Here is a 19,595-nt window from a genome sequence, read left to right as displayed (position 1 = left end):
TAATAAAAGCGTGTTTTCTGATTTGTGCACATTAATTTGTAATAATTATAATAATTATTATTGTCTACATCAACGTATCACTGCATGTATATGCATGTATATCTTAATTTAATTTCATTGCACCAGGATAAAAATTAACGACCCCTTGCATGCATGTACAGGCATAATCATTAGCCATAATAATACATGCACATGTAATGCTTGGTAAGGTTCTAGGGATTTCTGGCAGTAAACCTACAGCTCAAGGGCAATACATTGCCTAGTAACTTATATCTTATGTGATTATCCATTATTATGCAATAAGTATATATGCTGCGCTGAGCATCTACTCCCTTACCATGGTAACTCCTTTCAAACTTTAAGCCAGAAAAAATGTTCTTGGCTACTATATGCAATAATTATTATGCTACGCTAAGCATCTACTCCCCCACAAGATCCTGTACCAAACATGTCTGGGGAAATATCGGAATTTTCACGGTAGTTATATATACCATGGACATATCTTAGCAACTGCATGAAAGTAGGATAATATAATCCTATTATAAAGCTGCACCATGCAAGTAGATTATCACTTTTGAGAAATTAACCCTACAGCGCCAGAAAAAATTAATTCCACTTCTGAGTGGCACATCTTTAGAGCACAAAAAATTGCGTTCAAACAAGCCTTTTTGTAAGCACCAGAAAAAAATAATTCCAACAACAGTTGGCACTTTTTTAGGACCTAAAAAATTATGTTGATGCTAACGTGGCGCTTAAAATAATTATGGTGGCGCTGTAATTACATCAATTATATCAATTACTTCAAGCTTTGCCAATGCAATATCAATCTAGCCTGATTCCAGGCCTCCAATGTCCTGGAGTCGAGGCTATATCAACCATAAAACAGCCAACACCAACCCATCTGTTTCCAGCTTTTTTTGGGTGTTTGAGCACCAGAAATGCTATATGACCCAACTACCCACCCAATAATTCATTTGTTATAGGCTACTAGATCTACCTTTCATTAAGTTGTGGGAAGAAAACCTACTATGAAATTCAGCAAAACTAATGAAATTCCACTCAAAACACATGTCTTATAGTACCTTTCATTAGTTGTGGGAAGAAAACCTACTTCCACTCAAAACACATGTCTTATAGATGACCAGAAGAGCTTGACGTCATTGGGCAACAAGTTAGTTATTACAAGCGCCCTCGTGCAACATGCTCGTGCTGGGCAATAACTAATACATATCAGGGTACATAATTTTATATAGGTGTATATAATTATAACAACGGGTATACTAAGTAACAAAATAATTATGAGTTAAAAAACGCCTGTCATTGTTAGTATTACGAAGTCTCTTCAACATAATTATCCCATCCCTTCATTTACCAGCCGGGAGTATGTCAGTGGGTTTCTGCAAGAACACAACCAATATAGTTTCACATTAAGGATCATATACACTCACAGCTTTTGTGGCCCTTTGTTGACGGACTGTCTTCGTCTCACAGTACAGTAGCATAGAGAAACAATGACTAATGCAACTAGCAGAACAAATATGACAACAACTGCAACAGCAATTCCAACTATGGTCAACTGACTGAGTCCTTCTTGTAGACGTCCAACTTGTGGCAGTTCAACTGCATAGCATAAAACTTAATTAATTCCCCTGCACACTGCAGTTACTTTCACACTAATAAGAGTAAGTATATGAAGTAAGTAGCTTTAGCTTACGGTACATTGCAAAAAAAGTTTGCATATTAATATGGCTTATAGCCTAGCTTGTTACGCCTCGGTGCGCATGCGCAAGTGAGGTAGTGTGTTTGTGCGTGTGTGTGTGTGTGTGTGTGTGTGTGTGTGTGTGTGTGTGTGTGTGTGTGTGTGTGTGTGTAGACCGCTACAGCTGCTCAAGGATGAATCAAGTGCAAGTAAGAGTTTCTATAGGCTTCTAGTCATGTTTACTTGGATCTTAATTCGTGGATTTGCAAAATAATGCTTCGTTCTCGAGTTATGCCTAGTTTTGCTTACTTGGAATGCCATTGCAGCCTTTTCAGAAGAGTCCGTAGCAAAACTTGTTCACCGAGTGTTACTACTCTACTTAGTAGTTAGCTCTGCACTAGAACGCTAGCTATTGGTAGCTGCAAGAGTGAGCAGAGAGCTGCAAGGCTCTGCTGAACTTGCAGCCATCAATTTTAGACTTAAACTTTTGGCATCGATCGTTTCAACAATCATGGTCGATCATTACCCACTATTCGGTTGATTGCATGCAGCAAAATTAAAGATGTTCATCATGATAATTATAATCAATGTGTGTATAAAAGCTAGCTATTAGTAGTTTTATGTTATGTAGCTTTGGCACCTCCACCAAGGCATCAGCACCCGCGGTACTTTCATTTAATAAGGCCTCCAGAAGAGTTTAGTAAGAAACCAAAACTACAAACCTCAAATTTATGAACCTTGCTAAGGCAAAAACTTTTTCGTCAAAGTTCGCAAACTTTTTTGCGATCTACCGTAATTTGTAATGTGCATGACTGTATAAGGTTACGTACATGTATCTTGCTACTGATTGTCAATCAAGAACATAATGATAGTGAACTTACTGACTACTACATCATCAATAGGGATGCTCCAAGCAGCAGAACTGATTAAGTCAGCATAGTAATTTAGAGTCTCAGAACTAACATCTCCACCAGAGACCATGATATACAATCTGTGGTAACACAGTAGTGGAGTAAACAAATTCGAGCAACCTACAGACATTGCACACAAAAACGTTAAAGTTAGTGACCCAGGACAGAAGTACTCACTCTAGTCCTCCGTCACTCTCAAGGACAGCATGAAGCTCCACCTCCACCCCAGTGTGCTCACTTAAAATCTCATCCAGGGAGCTCAGGAATGTATCTTGCACTGTAGCGAAATCAACCTTAGTCATGCCCGAAAAGCTCAGTTGCAGCAGCCCAGTATCAGCTCTCTGTAGATATCAATTATAGTGTATGCAATACCCATTGTTACTTCAACGACCAACTCACCGCAGATGGCAGGGGAAATATGTTTGGTGGATCTATAACAGAACAAAATTGCTAGTAGTGCTACACTGCGCAGTAGCCAAAAAAGCTGTGGCTTACACTTCTCTAATGAGTAGCACTCCTTTGGGTCAACACAGCGGTCCCTGTAACGCACCAGACCGTAAGGGCACACACAGGCAGCAGGCCCACAAATTAGAGGACATGCTTTGATCCCACCGCCATTAACATCATCACAGGTCTCCTGACAAAGTGACCCACACTGGTCCATTATCATTCCAGGAGGACATTCAGTAGACAGATCTGAGAAGAGCTCAGTAGTGAGAATAAACACCACTTCATATGTATAAATGTAACATTACAGTGTACCTACCATTAAAGTTAAGACAGTGCACCGTGCTCCCGTGCTCAACAAGTTGTACTATACACGTCTGGTCACTGTCACAGTTTCCATTATTCAGGTAGCAAGACGGCACACAACTGGCATATCTGGTGGTGTTCTCAACTACACACCTTAAGAACGCTGAATCACATGCCAGAGAAACGTCCGCATCACATGGGACTGTAATGATGAACACATACATTGTGGTACAAATGTGGAATCTTTAATCTTACCATACAGCGATCTCTTGCACAAAGATTGGCGTGATTGAGGGTCCACTTCACACCTATACCCATTCGGACATCTGCCATATTGGCATGGATAGTCTAGAAAATATGCAAATGAAAGCACTGCTGGTGTTGATACATTAGTGGAAAGCTAGCTGCACATGAAGCTAATGCTATTATTTGAATGTAGGAATGGTGCAGTACCGTCTTTGTTCTAAGTACAGCACCAAATTTGAATCTGGAAATTGTCTACATTTGGAACGACAAAGAATAATTGGTTGGGTGGATTAGAATAGGGAGGAGCTACATGTACACATAACAAAAACAACGAAGTATTCACAATACAGTGACCTGGTTGCGGTGCTGCTCAAAAGTTTCCAATACCTTAAACGTTTGTGATCTAGCTACATGTAATCTGCACTCCCAAGTAGTATTTTATCAAATGTGTATCGGCAACAGATTTTTGCTTAAAGCCATGCTAATGTATTTTATAACTGTAGATCGTTGGTTTTATGGTCGCAGTGGAGCAGGCAGAGGGGGGCTGACAGAGCTAGCCCCCTTTATGCTCCATAAACTCTAACTCAGCTTGAATCATCGTGATCTGTCAATGTACCCTGTACTGCAATTGAAATCTGGGCAGGGCCATGTAATGCGCATGCTTACTGCTGAGTCTGTAGATTGACCTACCAAGCCAAGCTAACTAAGGTAAGACTTACATGTACCTTAGTTGCTCCCAGTTAAAAAGTTGCCATATGCAACAACCTTTTTTGTACGTAAACTTCAGAGCTCTAGTTGGCCTGCTCAACCAATTCTTCCAAAAATCCTGGCTACGCCACCCACTAATAACTAATACGCTCTAATTAACTAAGCACCGAAATGGAAATGGAAATATATAAACTGAAAGTTCGTTCTTCTATTGAAGTGGTGTAGTAATTAGAAGAAAGAGTGGGATGATTGACTATAAATTGGTCAAAACTTCGAAGTTCATAATTAATGGGTGCATGCATGCCCTTATGAAGCAGCCAGAGCCTCAAAGTTTACGATTTTTTTCGGATTTACACGGATTTTTCTCTGTTATACGGAATTAACTGCAAAATACAGAATCTAAAAGATAGTCTGGGGGCCAGACCTAATAGCTCGGGGGCAAAATCTAGAGAGCTAGGATTAGGTCTGGAGATTCTTGCAGCATTTCCGTTTGCTCTAGCGGAATGTGGCCAGAGCCAATGAAATGCATATCCTACATGTATGTCATGTGATTTTTTTAACACAATAAAATGCGAGTATTGCCTATGTGGATTTTTGATTACAGCCAATGGAATTTGGATACAGCCAATGAAATGAGAGCATTGCTACATCTACTCCTTCTTCATAGCCTCCAATATCACAGTCTCCTCCCTGATTTACATTCCAATAGCACACGGAAGTGCTGCAAGAGTCTCCAGACCTCTTTCTCTCTTCCCCCTCCCCCCTTGAGAAAAGGTCTGGCCCCCAGACTATCTAAAAGACTAGATATGACCTTTTGTCAGCTTAAGTTAACTGGCCTAGCTTATAGTTGACCGTCTAGTAGCATCCCTACAACTCTGCTGTAGTAACTCTATGCCCTATGCATGCTGGTGGTGAGTTAGCCTCCTTCACTAGCCTCCCCTTCGAGGAAGAGCGGCCTGGGATCGAGGCTAGTGGTGAGTCTGATACTGAAACACTAGACTCGCAAGCCACTCCCTTTTCTCTGATTGGACGGGGACGGGAGAAAAGGGACTGGTGACTCTGGGCTACAGCTTGTGTAAATCAGGAATGTTATTAAATATTAATGTCACGTGTAAATTATCCAATTTATTCTGATGCGTCAAAGCAGAGTCAAAGCTAAAGACAAGTGCATGTACACAGATCTGTCCAGCCAGACTTTTGATGTTATAGATCCTTGTACCAGTGTCTGTTGTGCCACAACTTGTGGATTAGCATGGAACAGCTGATGAACGTAGAAATCTTGGCAGTCCTTCTTTGAACCGAGGAGTGGCAGCGATTTAAGACAGCTTGTACAAGTCTGACTACTCTCAATTCAACTGCATTATCTGTCTTGTATTGTACAGGTTATTAAAAGCTTTAGGCAACCAATAACACACTGACTTTCGGCTGCCAGTTCTCATCACGTAAAACTGAAACACAGCTAATCTCTGCTGGTGTCTTAGATGACTATATCCTAGCTGAATGCCTGATGTCGTTATTACTCCATCAATCTTCTCTTTTCTAGCACTAGCATCCATTCTCAAACTGTAGCTGTAGCTAGCTAAGAAGCCCGCGATCACTTTTGCAGGCTACGCAATTCTACTTAACCTCACGCAATTTTTGGATCACGTGGAAAAATCAATGAATAATCTCTACCCAAATTCTGGTAGAGACAGAAGCTGTAACCCAGAGTCACCAGTCCTTTTTCTCCCGCCCCCGTCCAATCAGAGAAAAGGGAGTGGCTTGCGAGTCTACTGAAACACATGCTTATCTTGGCTAGCTTGCCACGCCTTTATTGAAGGGGCAGGGCATTAATAAAGCAGATTTTAAAACCACTACACAGCGTTAAACTCTTTTGTACTCCTTTTCACATCGTTTATACTGAAAATCATCACCAAATACGGATTACATACGGAAAAATGTAATACTGAAAATAAAAGTTTCTACTTGGAGACTCTGAGCAGTGCAGCTCTTTCCTCACCCTTGCAGCTACAAATAACTAGCATTCAATAGTGCAGAGCCCTAACACTGATAGGCGTGGTTTAGATACATGTACTGTTGATTAAACGCCCGGGCGTTTATTTCAGATCGAAGTCTTTAGAGGGGGCGTTTAATCCAGGAGGGCGTTTATTGTTATGTCTACTCCAAAACTCTTGCACAGCAGCAGTTATTATGCTCTCCTTGGGCTGCTGTCTCACTATTTCTCAGCTTACATTTAAGTCATAGGAGTGCCCTCTGTGTCGGTATCTCTCTCTCTGCCATCGACGCATCATAAAAAGTATTATTATTCTATGCTGCCATGCTTGCAACTGGGTTTCGTGTGCTATTTCAGCTCCACCCACAGTGCCACCCCCCATATATGGGCGATTATTTAAGATGGGCGTTTATTGACAAAGACAGAGCTTTTACCCTGGGTGTTTAAAAAAACGATATGGACGTTTATTCAAGGAGGGCGTTTAATCAACATACATGTAGATAGAAGAGCTTGCAATGCAGCATTCGAATGCACAACGCTTTAACCTTGGAAGCTCCTGAGCATGTCTGTAGAAGACAACATGTTGCTCAACTACATGTACATGTAGCTGTTTGAAAGCTGCATTAGTCTCGCTCTTTTTGAGTAGGCATCATGTATTAAATTGTTGTTAGGGAGAGGTCCTTTATAGTGTTTCGATCACGGTATCGATGAAAATAACACATCCTTGTTGTAAATACTACTTACTGTACATATTTTACAGTGAATGCATGCATGCATTCTTACTGGGGCAGGCTGTACTCTTGATGCACTGCCCTTCATGCTCTATTGTGCCCTCAGGACAGAAACAGCCAGCGAAACATCTTAGAGAGAAGCAAAGTTTGGGCTGATTGCCAAACAGTGTACCACAAGTGTCTTTACACACGGGACCACACTGTCTGTACTCTTTGCCAGAAGTACAGACCAAAGGTGAGAGGGCAGAAGTAGTAGTTGATATGGTAGGAGGCATCAAGGTGGTAGCAGGAGCTAAAATGAAGACAAGGTATTCATTCTGCATGTACTATACATTTACATGTATTAGTTAAAGTTATCACTACATGTACATAGATCGAAGAGGGAGGGACAAAGAACTGATAGATTTACCTGGACAATCTTCTGGGCGAACACATGTCTCCCCAAATTCAACCATATCGGTGTCACAAAAGCAGCCCTCAACACAGTTTCTAGATTGGCACTCTCGTCTGCCCCCACAGAAGACGTGACAACGTGGGCCACACATTGTGTAGATTTTGCCCGCAGGACACACAGGTGTAGTAGTGTTTGTGGATGAAGATGGTGATGGTGGGGCAGTGGTGGACTCAGTGGCTATACAGAGAACATTGACTTGGGTAAGCCTTGAATACATACATGTACATGTACCCACCCACGTTTATATGCTACTGTGTACAAGGACAGTGATTGTGTGAGTTATGAAAAATAATGCGACAAATTGATAGTACCTGGAACTGGACAGTCTTCTGGGCGAACACATGTCTCCCCAAGTTCAACCATATCACTGTCACAGAAGCAGCCCTCAACACAGTTTCTAGATTGGCACTCTCGTCTACCCCCACAGAAGACATGACAACGTGGGCCACACATTGTGTGGATTTTGCCCGCAGGACACACAAGTGTAGTATTGTTTGTGGATGAAGATGGTGATGGTGGGGCAGTGGTGGACTCAGTGGCTATACATGTACATGAGAACATTGATTTGGGTAAGCCTTGAATACATACATGTACACGTACATGTACCCACGCTCATATGCTACTGTGTACAAGGGTAGTGACTGTATGAGGGGGAGGGTTATGAAAAATAATGCGACAAATTGATAGTGCATGTACCTGGAACGGGACAGTCTTCTGGGCGAACACATGTCTCCCCAAGTTCAACCATATCACTGTCACAGAAGCAGCCCTCAACACAGTTTCTAGATTGGCACTCTCGTCTGCCCCCACAGAAGACGTGACAACGTGGACCACACATTGTGTGGATTTTCCCCGCAGGACACACAAGTGTAGTAGTGTTTGTAGATGAAGATGGTGATGATGGGGCAGTAGTGGACTCAGTGGCTACATGATAATATTGATTTAGGTAAGCCTTGAATATAGACCCACGCTCATATGCTATTGTGTACAAGGGTATGATTGTGTGAGGGGGAGGGTATATGTGACAAATTGATAGTACATTGTACCTAGAACTGGGCAGTCTTCTGGGCGAACACATGTCTCCCCAAGTTCAACCATATCACTGTCACAGAAGCAGCCCTCAACACAGTTTCTAGATTGGCACTCTCGTCTACCCCCACAGAAGACATGACAACGTGGACCACACATTGTGTGGATTTTCCCCGCAGGACACACAAGTGTAGTAGTGTTTGTGGATGAAGATGGTGATGGTGGGGCAGTGGTGGACTCAGTGGCTATACATGTACATGAGAACATTGATTTGGGTAAGCCTTGAATACATACATGTACACGTACATGTACCCACGCTCATATGCTACTGTGTACAAGGGTAGTGACTGTATGAGGGGGAGGGTTATGAAAAATAATGCGACAAATTGATAGTGCATGTACCTGGAACGGGACAGTCTTCTGGGCGAACACATGTCTCCCCAAGTTCAACCATATCACTGTCACAGAAGCAGCCCTCAACACAGTTTCTAGATTGGCACTCTCGTCTGCCCCCACAGAAGACGTGACAACGTGGACCACACATTGTGTGGATTTTCCCCGCAGGACACACAAGTGTAGTAGTGTTTGTAGATGAAGATGGTGATGATGGGGCAGTAGTGGACTCAGTGGCTACATGATAATATTGATTTAGGTAAGCCTTGAATATAGACCCACGCTCATATGCTATTGTGTACAAGGGTATGATTGTGTGAGGGGGAGGGTATATGTGACAAATTGATAGTACATTGTACCTAGAACTGGGCAGTCTTCTGGGCGAACACATGTCTCCCCAAGTTCAACCATATCACTGTCACAGAAGCAGCCCTCAACACAGTTTCTAGATTGGCACTCTCGTCTACCCCCACAGAAGACATGACAACGTGGACCACACATTGTGTGGATTTTCCCCGCAGGACACACAAGTGTAGTAGTGTTTGTGGATGAAGATGGTGATGGTGGGGCAGTGGTGGACTCAGCTATACATGTACATGAGAACATTGATTTGGGTAAGCCTTGAATACATACATGTACACGTACATGTACCCACGCTCATATGCTACTGTGTACAAGGGTAGTGACTGTATGAGGGGGAGGGTTATGAAAAATAATGCGACAAATTGATAGTGCATGTACCTGGAACGGGACAGTCTTCTGGGCGAACACATGTCTCCCCAAGTTCAACCATATCACTGTCACAGAAGCAGCCCTCAACACAGTTTCTAGATTGGCACTCTCGTCTGCCCCCACAGAAGACGTGACAACGTGGACCACACATTGTGTGGATTTTCCCCGCAGGACACACAAGTGTAGTAGTGTTTGTAGATGAAGATGGTGATGGTGGGGCAGTAGTGGACTCAGTGGCTACATGATAACATTGATTTAGGTAAGCCTTGAATATAGACCCACGCTCATATGCTATTGTGTACAAGGGTATGATTGTGTGAGGGGGAGGGTATATGTGACAAATTGATAGTACATTGTACCTAGAACTGGGCAGTCTTCTGGGCGAACACATGTCTCCCCAAGTTCAACCATATCACTGTCACAGAAGCAGCCCTCAACACAGTTTCTAGATTGGCACTCTCGTCTACCCCCACAGAAGACATGACAACGTGGACCACACATTGTGTGGATTTTCCCCGCAGGACACACAAGTGTAGTAGTGTTTGTGGATGAAGATGGTGATGGTGGGGCAGTGGTGGACTCAGCTATACATGTACATGAGAACATTGATTTGGGTAAGCCTTGAATACATACATGTACACGTACATGTACCCACGCTCATATGCTACTGTGTACAAGGGTAGTGACTGTATGAGGGGGAGGGTTATGAAAAATAATGCGACAAATTGATAGTGCATGTACCTGGAACGGGACAGTCTTCTGGGCGAACACATGTCTCCCCAAGTTCAACCATATCACTGTCACAGAAGCAGCCCTCAACACAGTTTCTAGATTGGCACTCTCGTCTGCCCCCACAGAAGACGTGACAACGTGGACCACACATTGTGTGGATTTTCCCCGCAGGACACACAAGTGTAGTAGTGTTTGTAGATGAAGATGGTGATGGTGGGGCAGTAGTGGACTCAGTGGCTACATGATAACATTGATTTAGGTAAGCCTTGAATATAGACCCACGCTCATATGCTATTGTGTACAATGGTATGATTGTGTGAGGGGGAGGGTATATGTGACAAATTGATAGTACATTGTACCTAGAACTGGGCAGTCTTCTGGGCGAACACATGTCTCCCCAAGTTCAACCATATCACTGTCACAGAAGCAGCCCTCAACACAGTTTCTAGATTGGCACTCTCGTCTACCCCCACAGAAGACATGACAACGTGGGCCACACATTGTGTGGATTTTCCCCGCAGGACACACAAGTGTAGTAGTGTTTGTGGATGAAGATGGTGATGGTGGGGCAGTGGTGGACTCAGCTATACATGTACATGAGAACATTGATTTGGGTAAGCCTTGAATACATACATGTACATGTACATGTACCCACGCTCATATGCTACTATGTACAAGGGTAGTGACTGTATGAGGGGGAGGGTTATGAAAAATAATGTAAGTGTAGTAGTGTTTGTGGATGAAGATGGTGATGGTGGGGCAGTAGTGGACTCAGTGGCTACATGAGAACATTGATTTAGGTAAGCCTTGAATATAGACCCACGTTCATATGCTATTGTGTACAAGGGTATGATTGTGTGAGGGGGAGGGTATATGCGACAAATTGATAGTACATTGTACCTAGAACTGGACAGTCTTCTGGGCGAACACATGTCTCTCCAAGTTCAACCATATCACTGTCACAGAAGCAGCCCTCAACACAGTTTCTAGATTGGCACTCTCGTCTTCCCCCACAGAAGACGTGACAACGTGGGCCACACATTGTGTGGATCTTCCCCGCGGGACACACAAGTGTAGTATTGTTTATGGATGAAGATGGGGATGGTGGGGCAGTGGTGGACTCAGTGGCTACATGAGAACATTGATTTAGGTAAGCCTTGAATATATACCCACGTTCATATGCTACTGTGTACAAGGGTATGATTGTGTGAGGGGGAGGGTTATGATAGCTAGTACATGTACCTGGAACGGGACAGTCTTCTGGGCGAACACATGTCTCCCCAAGTTCAACCATATCACTGTCACAGAAGCAGCCCTCAACACAGTTTCTAGATTGACACTCTCGTCTGCCCCCACAGAAGACGTGACAACGTGGGCCACACATTGTGTGGATTTTCCCCGCAGGACACACAAGTGTAGTAGTGTTTATGGATGAAGATGGCGATGGTGGAATAGCAGTGGACTCAGTGGCTACATGAGAACATTAATTTAAGTAAGCTAAATACATACCCAAAATTATTCGTATATTACTGTGTAACAAGGGTAGTGATTGTAGTTACATGTACAATGCAGTGGCGGATCCAGGAAATAAAAAAGGGGGGTTGAAAGACTATGAGCGCGTGGAGAGCGAATTTTGCAGGGTTATGCCCACATCATATCCTGTCACAATCTGTCTAGCTTCCTGTTCATGGTCTTTCTCGAGCGATAAAAGTATTTGAAAGCCATCAGCTAGCTAGCTATAAGACAAACGATAGGCTATAGCTAGCTGGTGTACAAATGTACCATGATCGTTAATTTTATAGCACCAAAAATTTAATTAGAATCTGGAAATGGTGCTTTAGATGTAAAAGAATTATAGATCTAGAATGGTTCTTACCAAAAGAGCGAATTTGGAACAGTTGAATAGGCGTGGCTTAACAGAGCTTAAACTCCAGCTCGAAGAACTGGCCTCTCAGTCTCAAAAGTCTATTTAGCTGTGGTTCTACCTACCTACATTGTACATGTAGACTCTCGTTAATCCGGTCACCCTTGGGACCATGCAGCTTGGTAGTCTCATGAATCAGCCGCCGTTCCTTTGGAACACCGTCTGAGCACTCTTGTCATCGTTTTATGTGCCAAGACGGAATTCCGTCTTGACCAATCAGATTGCAGAAGTCCAGTCAGGTGATGAACTTGGAGGCAGCAAAGAACTGCACTTTGCTCAACGCATTTGGATAATCATTACGCATGCATTACGCATGGTAAACACTTCGTACATAGAAGCTGCTGCGAAGCATAAGCAAGCAAAGCAGGGGTCCTTGGGCAAGATTTAGCACCACAAGCAAAACACAAATAGAGAGAGATGCCTTCGCTTGAAGATTTGTACATTTATATTAACAATTAGCAAATACGTGTGGGCGTAAGATCACGAATTTAATTATATTCCATTGGTTTTGTGAGCAATCAACATTCCATTTTGAATTGACTTCATGACAAGAGTGCTCAGACGGTGGTTCCAAAGGAACGGCGGCTGATTCATGAGACTAGCAGCTTGGCCGGAATAGCGAGGTGGCTGTAGCTCAGGAAATAGCCGCGGCTTAAAAACGACCTTACCTCGAATCTAATAACTACTTTTGCGGTTCTTGTCTCGAGGATAATGAAGGATAATGAATCATTCTGTTCTCTATTTAAGTGTAATCCAATTTTATTTGCTAAGCCACACCCAAAACGTCATATCCGGCCGTAATATACGTATAAAATTACATTGAAAACCTTGTTTGGGACAGCCAGCACTGGACGGTAAACGGAATAGCGAGTGGCCGTACTTCAGGGTGAGTTTTGTGCAGTAAATATATAGCTAGCATTCCGTGCTAAGCCAAATGGCCGGTATATCGAGGTGGCCGTACTTCAGAGAGTGCCCGTGTTATAACTAGGTTACGATGCAGTGTTTGCTCATGAATTATTGTGAGAAAGATAGACATTGTTTCTATTATTGTATGTGTCTATACTGTTGCACTGCTCCTAAGTAACTATTATAGCGCTTGCTAGCTATAGTACGCTAACTAGACGGTACAACTTTACTGCACAATATTGTGGTCATAGCCGATTTTAGTCGTCAAATATTAGAGAAAGAAAGACTCTGACAAGAACTAAACAGTGACCTACCAGCAGTTTATGATATTCCTGAGGGCGACTCGAAGAGTTCTTGCTCCTATCTATCTACAAACTGATGAAAAATGCTAAAGTTTACTAGCTGGTCGGCTATTGTTTTTTCAGTTGTTTTCTACTTCTCTGCGAGCTAACTTGATTGTTTTCAAGAAATTGTTTCGAGCTGCCCCGCCCTTTTCCTCGTTTAAATAGATAATTGCCTTGCTGGTAATAATTATTTAGTATATAAAATGACGACTAGTGTATACAGTCAAGACGAGCTTGATTTACTACTGATAAATTACTGCGTGGGCGAACAATGCATCGATCGTAACCTTAAAGAACTTTACTTCTTGGGGCCATGAAAGCATACGTTCTAATTAGCTAAGCACCACAAAAATAATTCGAAATGGTTCTTATTTAGAATTTGAATTCTGGAGTGTCTAAATTATAGAACCACCCTAATACATGCAAGCACCAACATAGTCTCGCAAGCCCTGCCCCTTCACTCACTCAGAGTCTGGCAACAGTGTGCATGTGGAGTTGTCAGGATATCTAGGCACCGCCAATCATCAACCCACTCATAATTATAAAAAATCACACCCACATGATGTCATGGATTAGCATGCTGATAGGCTGAGCAGCTAGCTGCCACGCCCAGTATAGAGTGGACGTTGAATGAATATTCCACTGGGACAACGTACTCCACACGCATACTGTTGCCAGACCCTGAGTGAGTGAGGGGCGGGCCTTGCGAGACTACGTTGGTGCTTGCATGTATTAGGGTGGTTTTATAATTTAGCATGTGGTGTAGTTTGACTTCTAAAATTGCTCATTCAGTAACAACAAAACTGTACACTACATGTACCTCTCCATTGTAGCTACTGTAGCTCTAAATAAGAGACAAGGTGCCTTAGTCTAGAGAGTAAAGAAGTGCAACTTTGCTCCTACATTGTACATGTATTGGTACATAAATTGTGATTATGCCAGGTAATTACCATAACATAGCAGGTAATTTTCTAGGGCTAATATTGCCATGCAGGTTTGTTTGGGGAATTTTGCACAAGTGGGTGAAAATGTGGGTTTTAAAATAATATTATAGGAAAAAGGGGCAAGTAGGAAAATTTATTTGCTCTAATCGGTTAACCCGCTAAACTCGCACTGAAATGAACCATGCCATGGATTTCACGGATTTCAACTAAGCTGCAAAATCGTCAATCGCGAAAATACATGTTCAATATACACGTAAAGTCTGCTAAAAAATCTGTTACCATGTACGCAAAATGCACAAAATAATCAATCCATGAAAAATTAGACCCTCGTAAATTAACTGCTATACGGTTGCTCGATTAAATGACGAATGTTTTGACCCCCAGATATTACTACATGTACCTGCCATACCGGTATATGTGGCTTTAACTCAAGGCATCACACAAGCGCACTACTAGTCTCATGAATCAGACGCCATTTTGAGAAGACCGTCTGAGCACTCTTGTCTTGAGGTCAATTCACAATGGAATGTTGATTGCTCATGATTATACAACCACCGAGCGTTTAGCACCTCAGTACTCTAGCAGCTTTGGGTGAGGTTCACATTGCTAAAATTTCAGCATCCCGTTGCCAGTGATTTCCATACTTATTCATTATGCAAAAGTCACTAATAATTTGTTGTGTTGAGGCTATCCATGCTGTAAACGCAGCGCCATAGCATCCAGGTGAGCAGACTCAGAATCACACATATGCATGTACATGTACAACATACACACACAGACCAGACGACTACTCGAGGCATAAGCAAGTGCAAACAAACAGTATGTAGGATTGGCTCAAACACCAAAATAGACACAAGCAAGACAGGTTGAATTTAAAGAAGATCTAAGGTCCAAAAATTACACGGGGTTAAGCTTGAATAAATTTTCTAACTCAGTTACATGATAAAAAAAACTTGTTGAAACACTTCACTTCCAGGATATTACTAGCCTCCTTCACCGGCCTTTGAAAGAAGGCCTGCTATCGACTGCTTGCGCATGCGCCAAATAATTGGATTTTTTCCCGTAAATATTCCTATAATACTGGATACATCAGAGAAAATATCCTAAAAGTCATACACAGAGCTATATAGCTAGCTAGCTAGAGACAGAGCTGTGCAGGTTTGTTGTACTGCTATTTTCTTCTGATAGAATCAGTAGCAGTAGTATAGTAGACTTTCACCCAAGTTAGTGTTAAATGGGCGTGGCCTGTCCATATAGGCTTTTATCAGCCGTCACTCCTTTCAGACGATCGTCATCCACACTGTTGCAGGCTGTGAGTCTTTTGTTAACATAGCAGGCTAAGGGTAGCTATCAGAGAATGCTATCCGATGGGCTAGAAACCTTCAATCGAACTTTCTATCTACTTCCTTCAATCCACTTCCTTTCATTGTGATGTCATAGTTTTACTGAGCATAAACGATGTTATCCAAAGCCCCCAGATACCGGGGGGATATTAGCGCATGCGCAAGCAGTCGATACCAGGCCCACTTCCCTAGTGGAAAGTGCGGCCTGGGATCGAGGCTAGGATATTACATACGATCACCTCCGTTTATCATCTAATTCCCACTATTACAACATTTGGGGAGATACATGTACATGTAATGTTGCAACTTATTCATTCACCTACACAATGGGATCAGCACAATTCTAGACTATCTACGCTTCTAGCTACGTTTTTTTTCCTTTTCTCATGATTTGTCATTCTCAATTACAATGTAAGTTATGGCTTACTTTTAAGGGCATTGCAATCTCTTCAGTATGCAGTATACTCGTGCATAGCAAAATCTATTGAGATAAAACATTGCTACTCCAAACTAACAGCAAGTTAACCTTCAATTAGAGTTCAACCTGTGTACAGTTTTAGTAAGTGGCAAACCTCTTCAAACTACATGACGTGTACTTAGAAGTGCATATAATTATGGTATCAGAGCAACAATCTGAACTCCACATTTTATTTAGTAGGTAGCTACCGTATACTAGAACATTTTGCTGGTGAAAAACCATTGCGAATTAGCCAAATTAGCAGAAAAGTTGACCTTTTGCAATCTAACTATTGCGTTTTGGCAAGGATCGTGTGTATTTAGTATTAGTTAATGTACAGTGTAGAGGGGTTATGACAGTAAACCTCCCGACTACGAGGGCGTAAGCCCGAAGGAGAGGTGTGGTTTACTGTCATAAACCCCGAGGCACTATGTATTAATTGATATATGTATCATCTGATTGGCTGACTGGTTGCTATGCATCCAGCTATATAAGCTTGCATGACTACCACATAGCAACACTATAGGAAGAAGAGACCTCGTCCACACCAGGGATTCTGTCCACACTCAAAGCCTTGCGCAGCATGGACAGAATATGAACAGCCAGCCACTCCCCCTCTCTGTGCAATTAGTCAGCCTCTCCACGTACCTACTGCAGCAACTAGCCAGAAAAAACAACACAGCTAGCTCTAGACGGTGTCTAGACCAGCTCTCTTCGGCTATGCCAGGGGTAAGCTTAAAATAGCCACTCCTATAATTATTAAATTATTAAACTGGTTTCTATTTCTTTGAATACAGAAACTGAACAATCCTAGTGCAGTGGCGTGCAGTACTAGTGCTAGTGAGCAAGGCTCAACCCAAGCCCTTCTCCCAGAGTGTCTCTAAAGCACTCCTTCTGCAAGCACACAGCAAAATTGAACTAGTTTACATTACAAACTACACCCGACTCCATGTTTCATTTATGACATTTTGTTTCTCATGCAAGACATTTCATTCATCAAAAACACCATTATTTTTACATAATTATGCTTGAGGTGCCAATTTATGAGCCATATTTTCCCTTGTAGCCCTGAGACTATGGCAAAAGTGTAGTACACACTGTAGGTAGGAAATATCTAGTAATAATTTACAATGTAGGTTTTGCGATTTTATTGTTGCGAATTGATCGACCCTCTCAAAATTCGCATAATTGATGTTTGATGCTCGCAAAACATTCTAGTAATACGGTATGCACTAGAACGCTATCATTGGCAGGGCTGGCAAGAGTGAGGAGTGAGGAATAAGCCGAGTTGCCAAAACGTCCACACTGTTTCATGAGAGCAGCAGCCATTACGGACTTTGAATCTTTTGGCATCCTCTAACAATTACAGTCGATCGTTTCGCACATTTTTGTACCATTCCCTGAATGCAATGTATTATGTAATATATAACACAAAATGTAGATCTACAGTAGTACATGTAGCTTCATGTTATAAAGCTTTGCGTTAATGTTCCATCAGCACGCGGTGCTTTACAACCATACTTGTAATTAGGATTGGCAGAGTGTTGGAAGCTTTGTATCAAGTATTTTCATTGTGACCCACCCAGCATGCTGTCACACTGCTTCACTTTTTGCTGCAAAACACGTGCACTGCATTAGGACGGTATGAACGTACTACGTTTACAATGCAAAGTAAGAGAGCAACAAATCCGTAATGGAAAGTGTGTGCCACCAGGCAACCAAAGTATGTGGAAACTGTATATTCACACCACTCATCAGCACGCATAACATTGTGAATCACATTAGACAATTTGCCATGAGAAAGTAACACTTGTGAATATTGCATCAGCCATCTGTCTGTGATATTGGACCACCACATAGCAGGAAGTTCTGAGGTTACATAACATTTAGAGCAGTACTATCAAACAAACGCCACAATCACACTTAAGTGATACGTAGGCACAGCAGTACAGTAAACGATCAGAAAAAGTTCACATTCTGTTACCATTACATAGCACACTGAAAAATGAAAGTATAATAATGCTATGCTCAGTGTAAAGGCAGCTATGCTTGCGTTGTTATGCATTTCATGTATTCTGTCCCACGCACGCCCAGCTATTCATGCCCAGCTATTCATTGTACGTTTGCTGAGTAAGAGATGAAGTAATGTTATAGCTTCTGATAAGCTTAAGATAGTTATACATTCTTAGAGACTGCACTTGTTCTTTTTGACCAAAAGGAATTCGTAATGTTGCTAGCTACATGATTACTTGACATGTTAATTGATTACTGAGAGAGTCATCGAGTCAGTACACAGATTGTAAAGGTGATATTCCATTAATTACCCGTCATAAGCATTACTTACGACAATCAGAAGTCAGAATACAGTCTCCGTTGTGTTCGACTGTTCCGTCGGGACAGAAGCAACCCTCTGAACAGGATGCCAGGCAAAACGGTGGAGACATGTAGTTTTCACAGGTCAGAGTACATGGTGATCCACAACTTTGGTACACCTTCCCCCTGCCGTCGTTAGTACAGTCTAAAAAGATAAGTTATTATCGAGCTGAATCATTTGCTAGATCATAATTATTCTTAAAATACATGCAGAGATTGAGAATGTTAATAATGTTATATCACCTTCAGTTTGCAGCGTAAACGGCAACAAGGTTAAGGAGAGCAACACACATAGCTGTAGTGAAGCCATAGATAGTGCAAGTGAGGCCATTACTATACTATCGTTCCCAAGGGATACAATACATAGCAATCAGAGCAATAGTCTCGGGTCCTGTCCAGATCGAGGGTACGCCCCGTCCGCGTGTTTTTCCTAGAGCACCGGCCTAGCGCTTGGACTTGAGACCATGTCCAAACATCATCACGTGACCGTGACCGAATCACTACAAATTCAGTGCATTTGGCCTGGACATCATCACGTGACCGCAATGACATCAATGCACTGAACTTGTAGTGATTCGTGCACGCATGTCGGATCCTCTGTAGATAAACCACGGGACATAACCCACATTCACTTGATAGTTATGCAACTTTGGTCAACTGTGGTCAACTGCACAAACGTGACAGGCTCTGGGAAAACCAGACTATTGGAGCAGGATTTAGTATTGAGCTACAGCTAAATTTATGCCTACAGTATAAAATCTCAAATAAAATGTTATTGGCATAATTTTTTATTTTAGTATCTACAGTCCTTCTACTACCTCCTACTACCTCTCTGTAAAATCTGATGCTCTAAATCTAACTCTTTCCATCGAAGCGCCTCGTCTAAACTTTCTTACCTTATTTTTCCTAATTGAGCAATCTTT

At 42.2% G+C, this 19,595-nt stretch overlaps 1 protein-coding gene and 2 long non-coding RNA genes across 4 annotated transcripts; 2 read left to right on the top strand and 1 right to left on the bottom strand.

Annotated features, from left to right (window-relative positions):
- Positions 1-1,230: 1,230 nt before the first annotated feature.
- On the bottom strand, positions 1,231-19,093 carry LOC135342378 (zonadhesin-like). Of its 2 annotated transcripts, XM_064539109.1 has the most exons (23): positions 18,916-19,093; positions 18,644-18,817; positions 11,624-11,851; positions 11,282-11,509; positions 10,741-10,965; positions 10,391-10,618; positions 10,009-10,233; positions 9,659-9,886; positions 9,277-9,501; positions 8,927-9,154; positions 8,542-8,769; positions 8,192-8,419; positions 7,807-8,034; positions 7,451-7,672; positions 7,094-7,333; positions 3,619-3,711; positions 3,377-3,565; positions 3,106-3,306; positions 3,010-3,041; positions 2,788-2,951; positions 2,581-2,690; positions 1,449-1,620; positions 1,231-1,397 (listed from the first exon to the last, which is right to left on the bottom strand). In XM_064539109.1, exons 1-23 carry the CDS (start codon positions 19,001-19,003, stop codon positions 1,352-1,354), a joined length of 4,230 nt encoding a protein of 1,409 aa, XP_064395179.1. In that variant the 5' UTR covers positions 19,004-19,093; the 3' UTR covers positions 1,231-1,351. The 2 variants fall into 2 exon arrangements, with proteins under 2 accessions (XP_064395179.1, XP_064395180.1); XM_064539110.1 differs by lacking the exon at positions 11,282-11,509.
- LOC135342385 (uncharacterized) lies at positions 7,555-7,928 on the top strand. The gene is made up of 2 exons (XR_010396856.1): positions 7,555-7,695; positions 7,763-7,928. It is a non-coding gene; the product is annotated as an uncharacterized LOC135342385 (long non-coding RNA).
- LOC135342384 (uncharacterized) lies at positions 11,767-17,338 on the top strand. Its single transcript, XR_010396855.1, has 3 exons — positions 11,767-11,873; positions 16,826-17,028; positions 17,097-17,338. It is a non-coding gene; the product is annotated as an uncharacterized LOC135342384 (long non-coding RNA).
- Positions 19,094-19,595: the final 502 nt, after the last annotated feature.

The sequence above is a fragment of the Halichondria panicea genome, chromosome 10, assembly GCF_963675165.1.
Source record: "Halichondria panicea chromosome 10, odHalPani1.1, whole genome shotgun sequence".
Lineage (NCBI taxonomy): Eukaryota > Metazoa > Porifera > Demospongiae > Suberitida > Halichondriidae > Halichondria > Halichondria panicea.
This window is presented reverse-complemented; position numbering and strand designations above follow the sequence as displayed.

Coding starts and splice junctions, on each gene's coding strand:
- LOC135342378 (XM_064539109.1), bottom strand. CDS start 19,003: ATGGCCTCACTTGCACTATCTATGGCTTCACTACAGCTATGTGTGTTG. Junction 9,155..9,276: donor AGAAGACTGCCCAGTTCTAG/GTACAATGTACT, acceptor ATTATCATGTAG/CCACTGAGTCCACTACTGCC. Junction 7,673..7,806: donor AGAAGACTGTCCAGTTCCAG/GTACTATCAATT, acceptor TTCTCTGTATAG/CCACTGAGTCCACCACTGCC.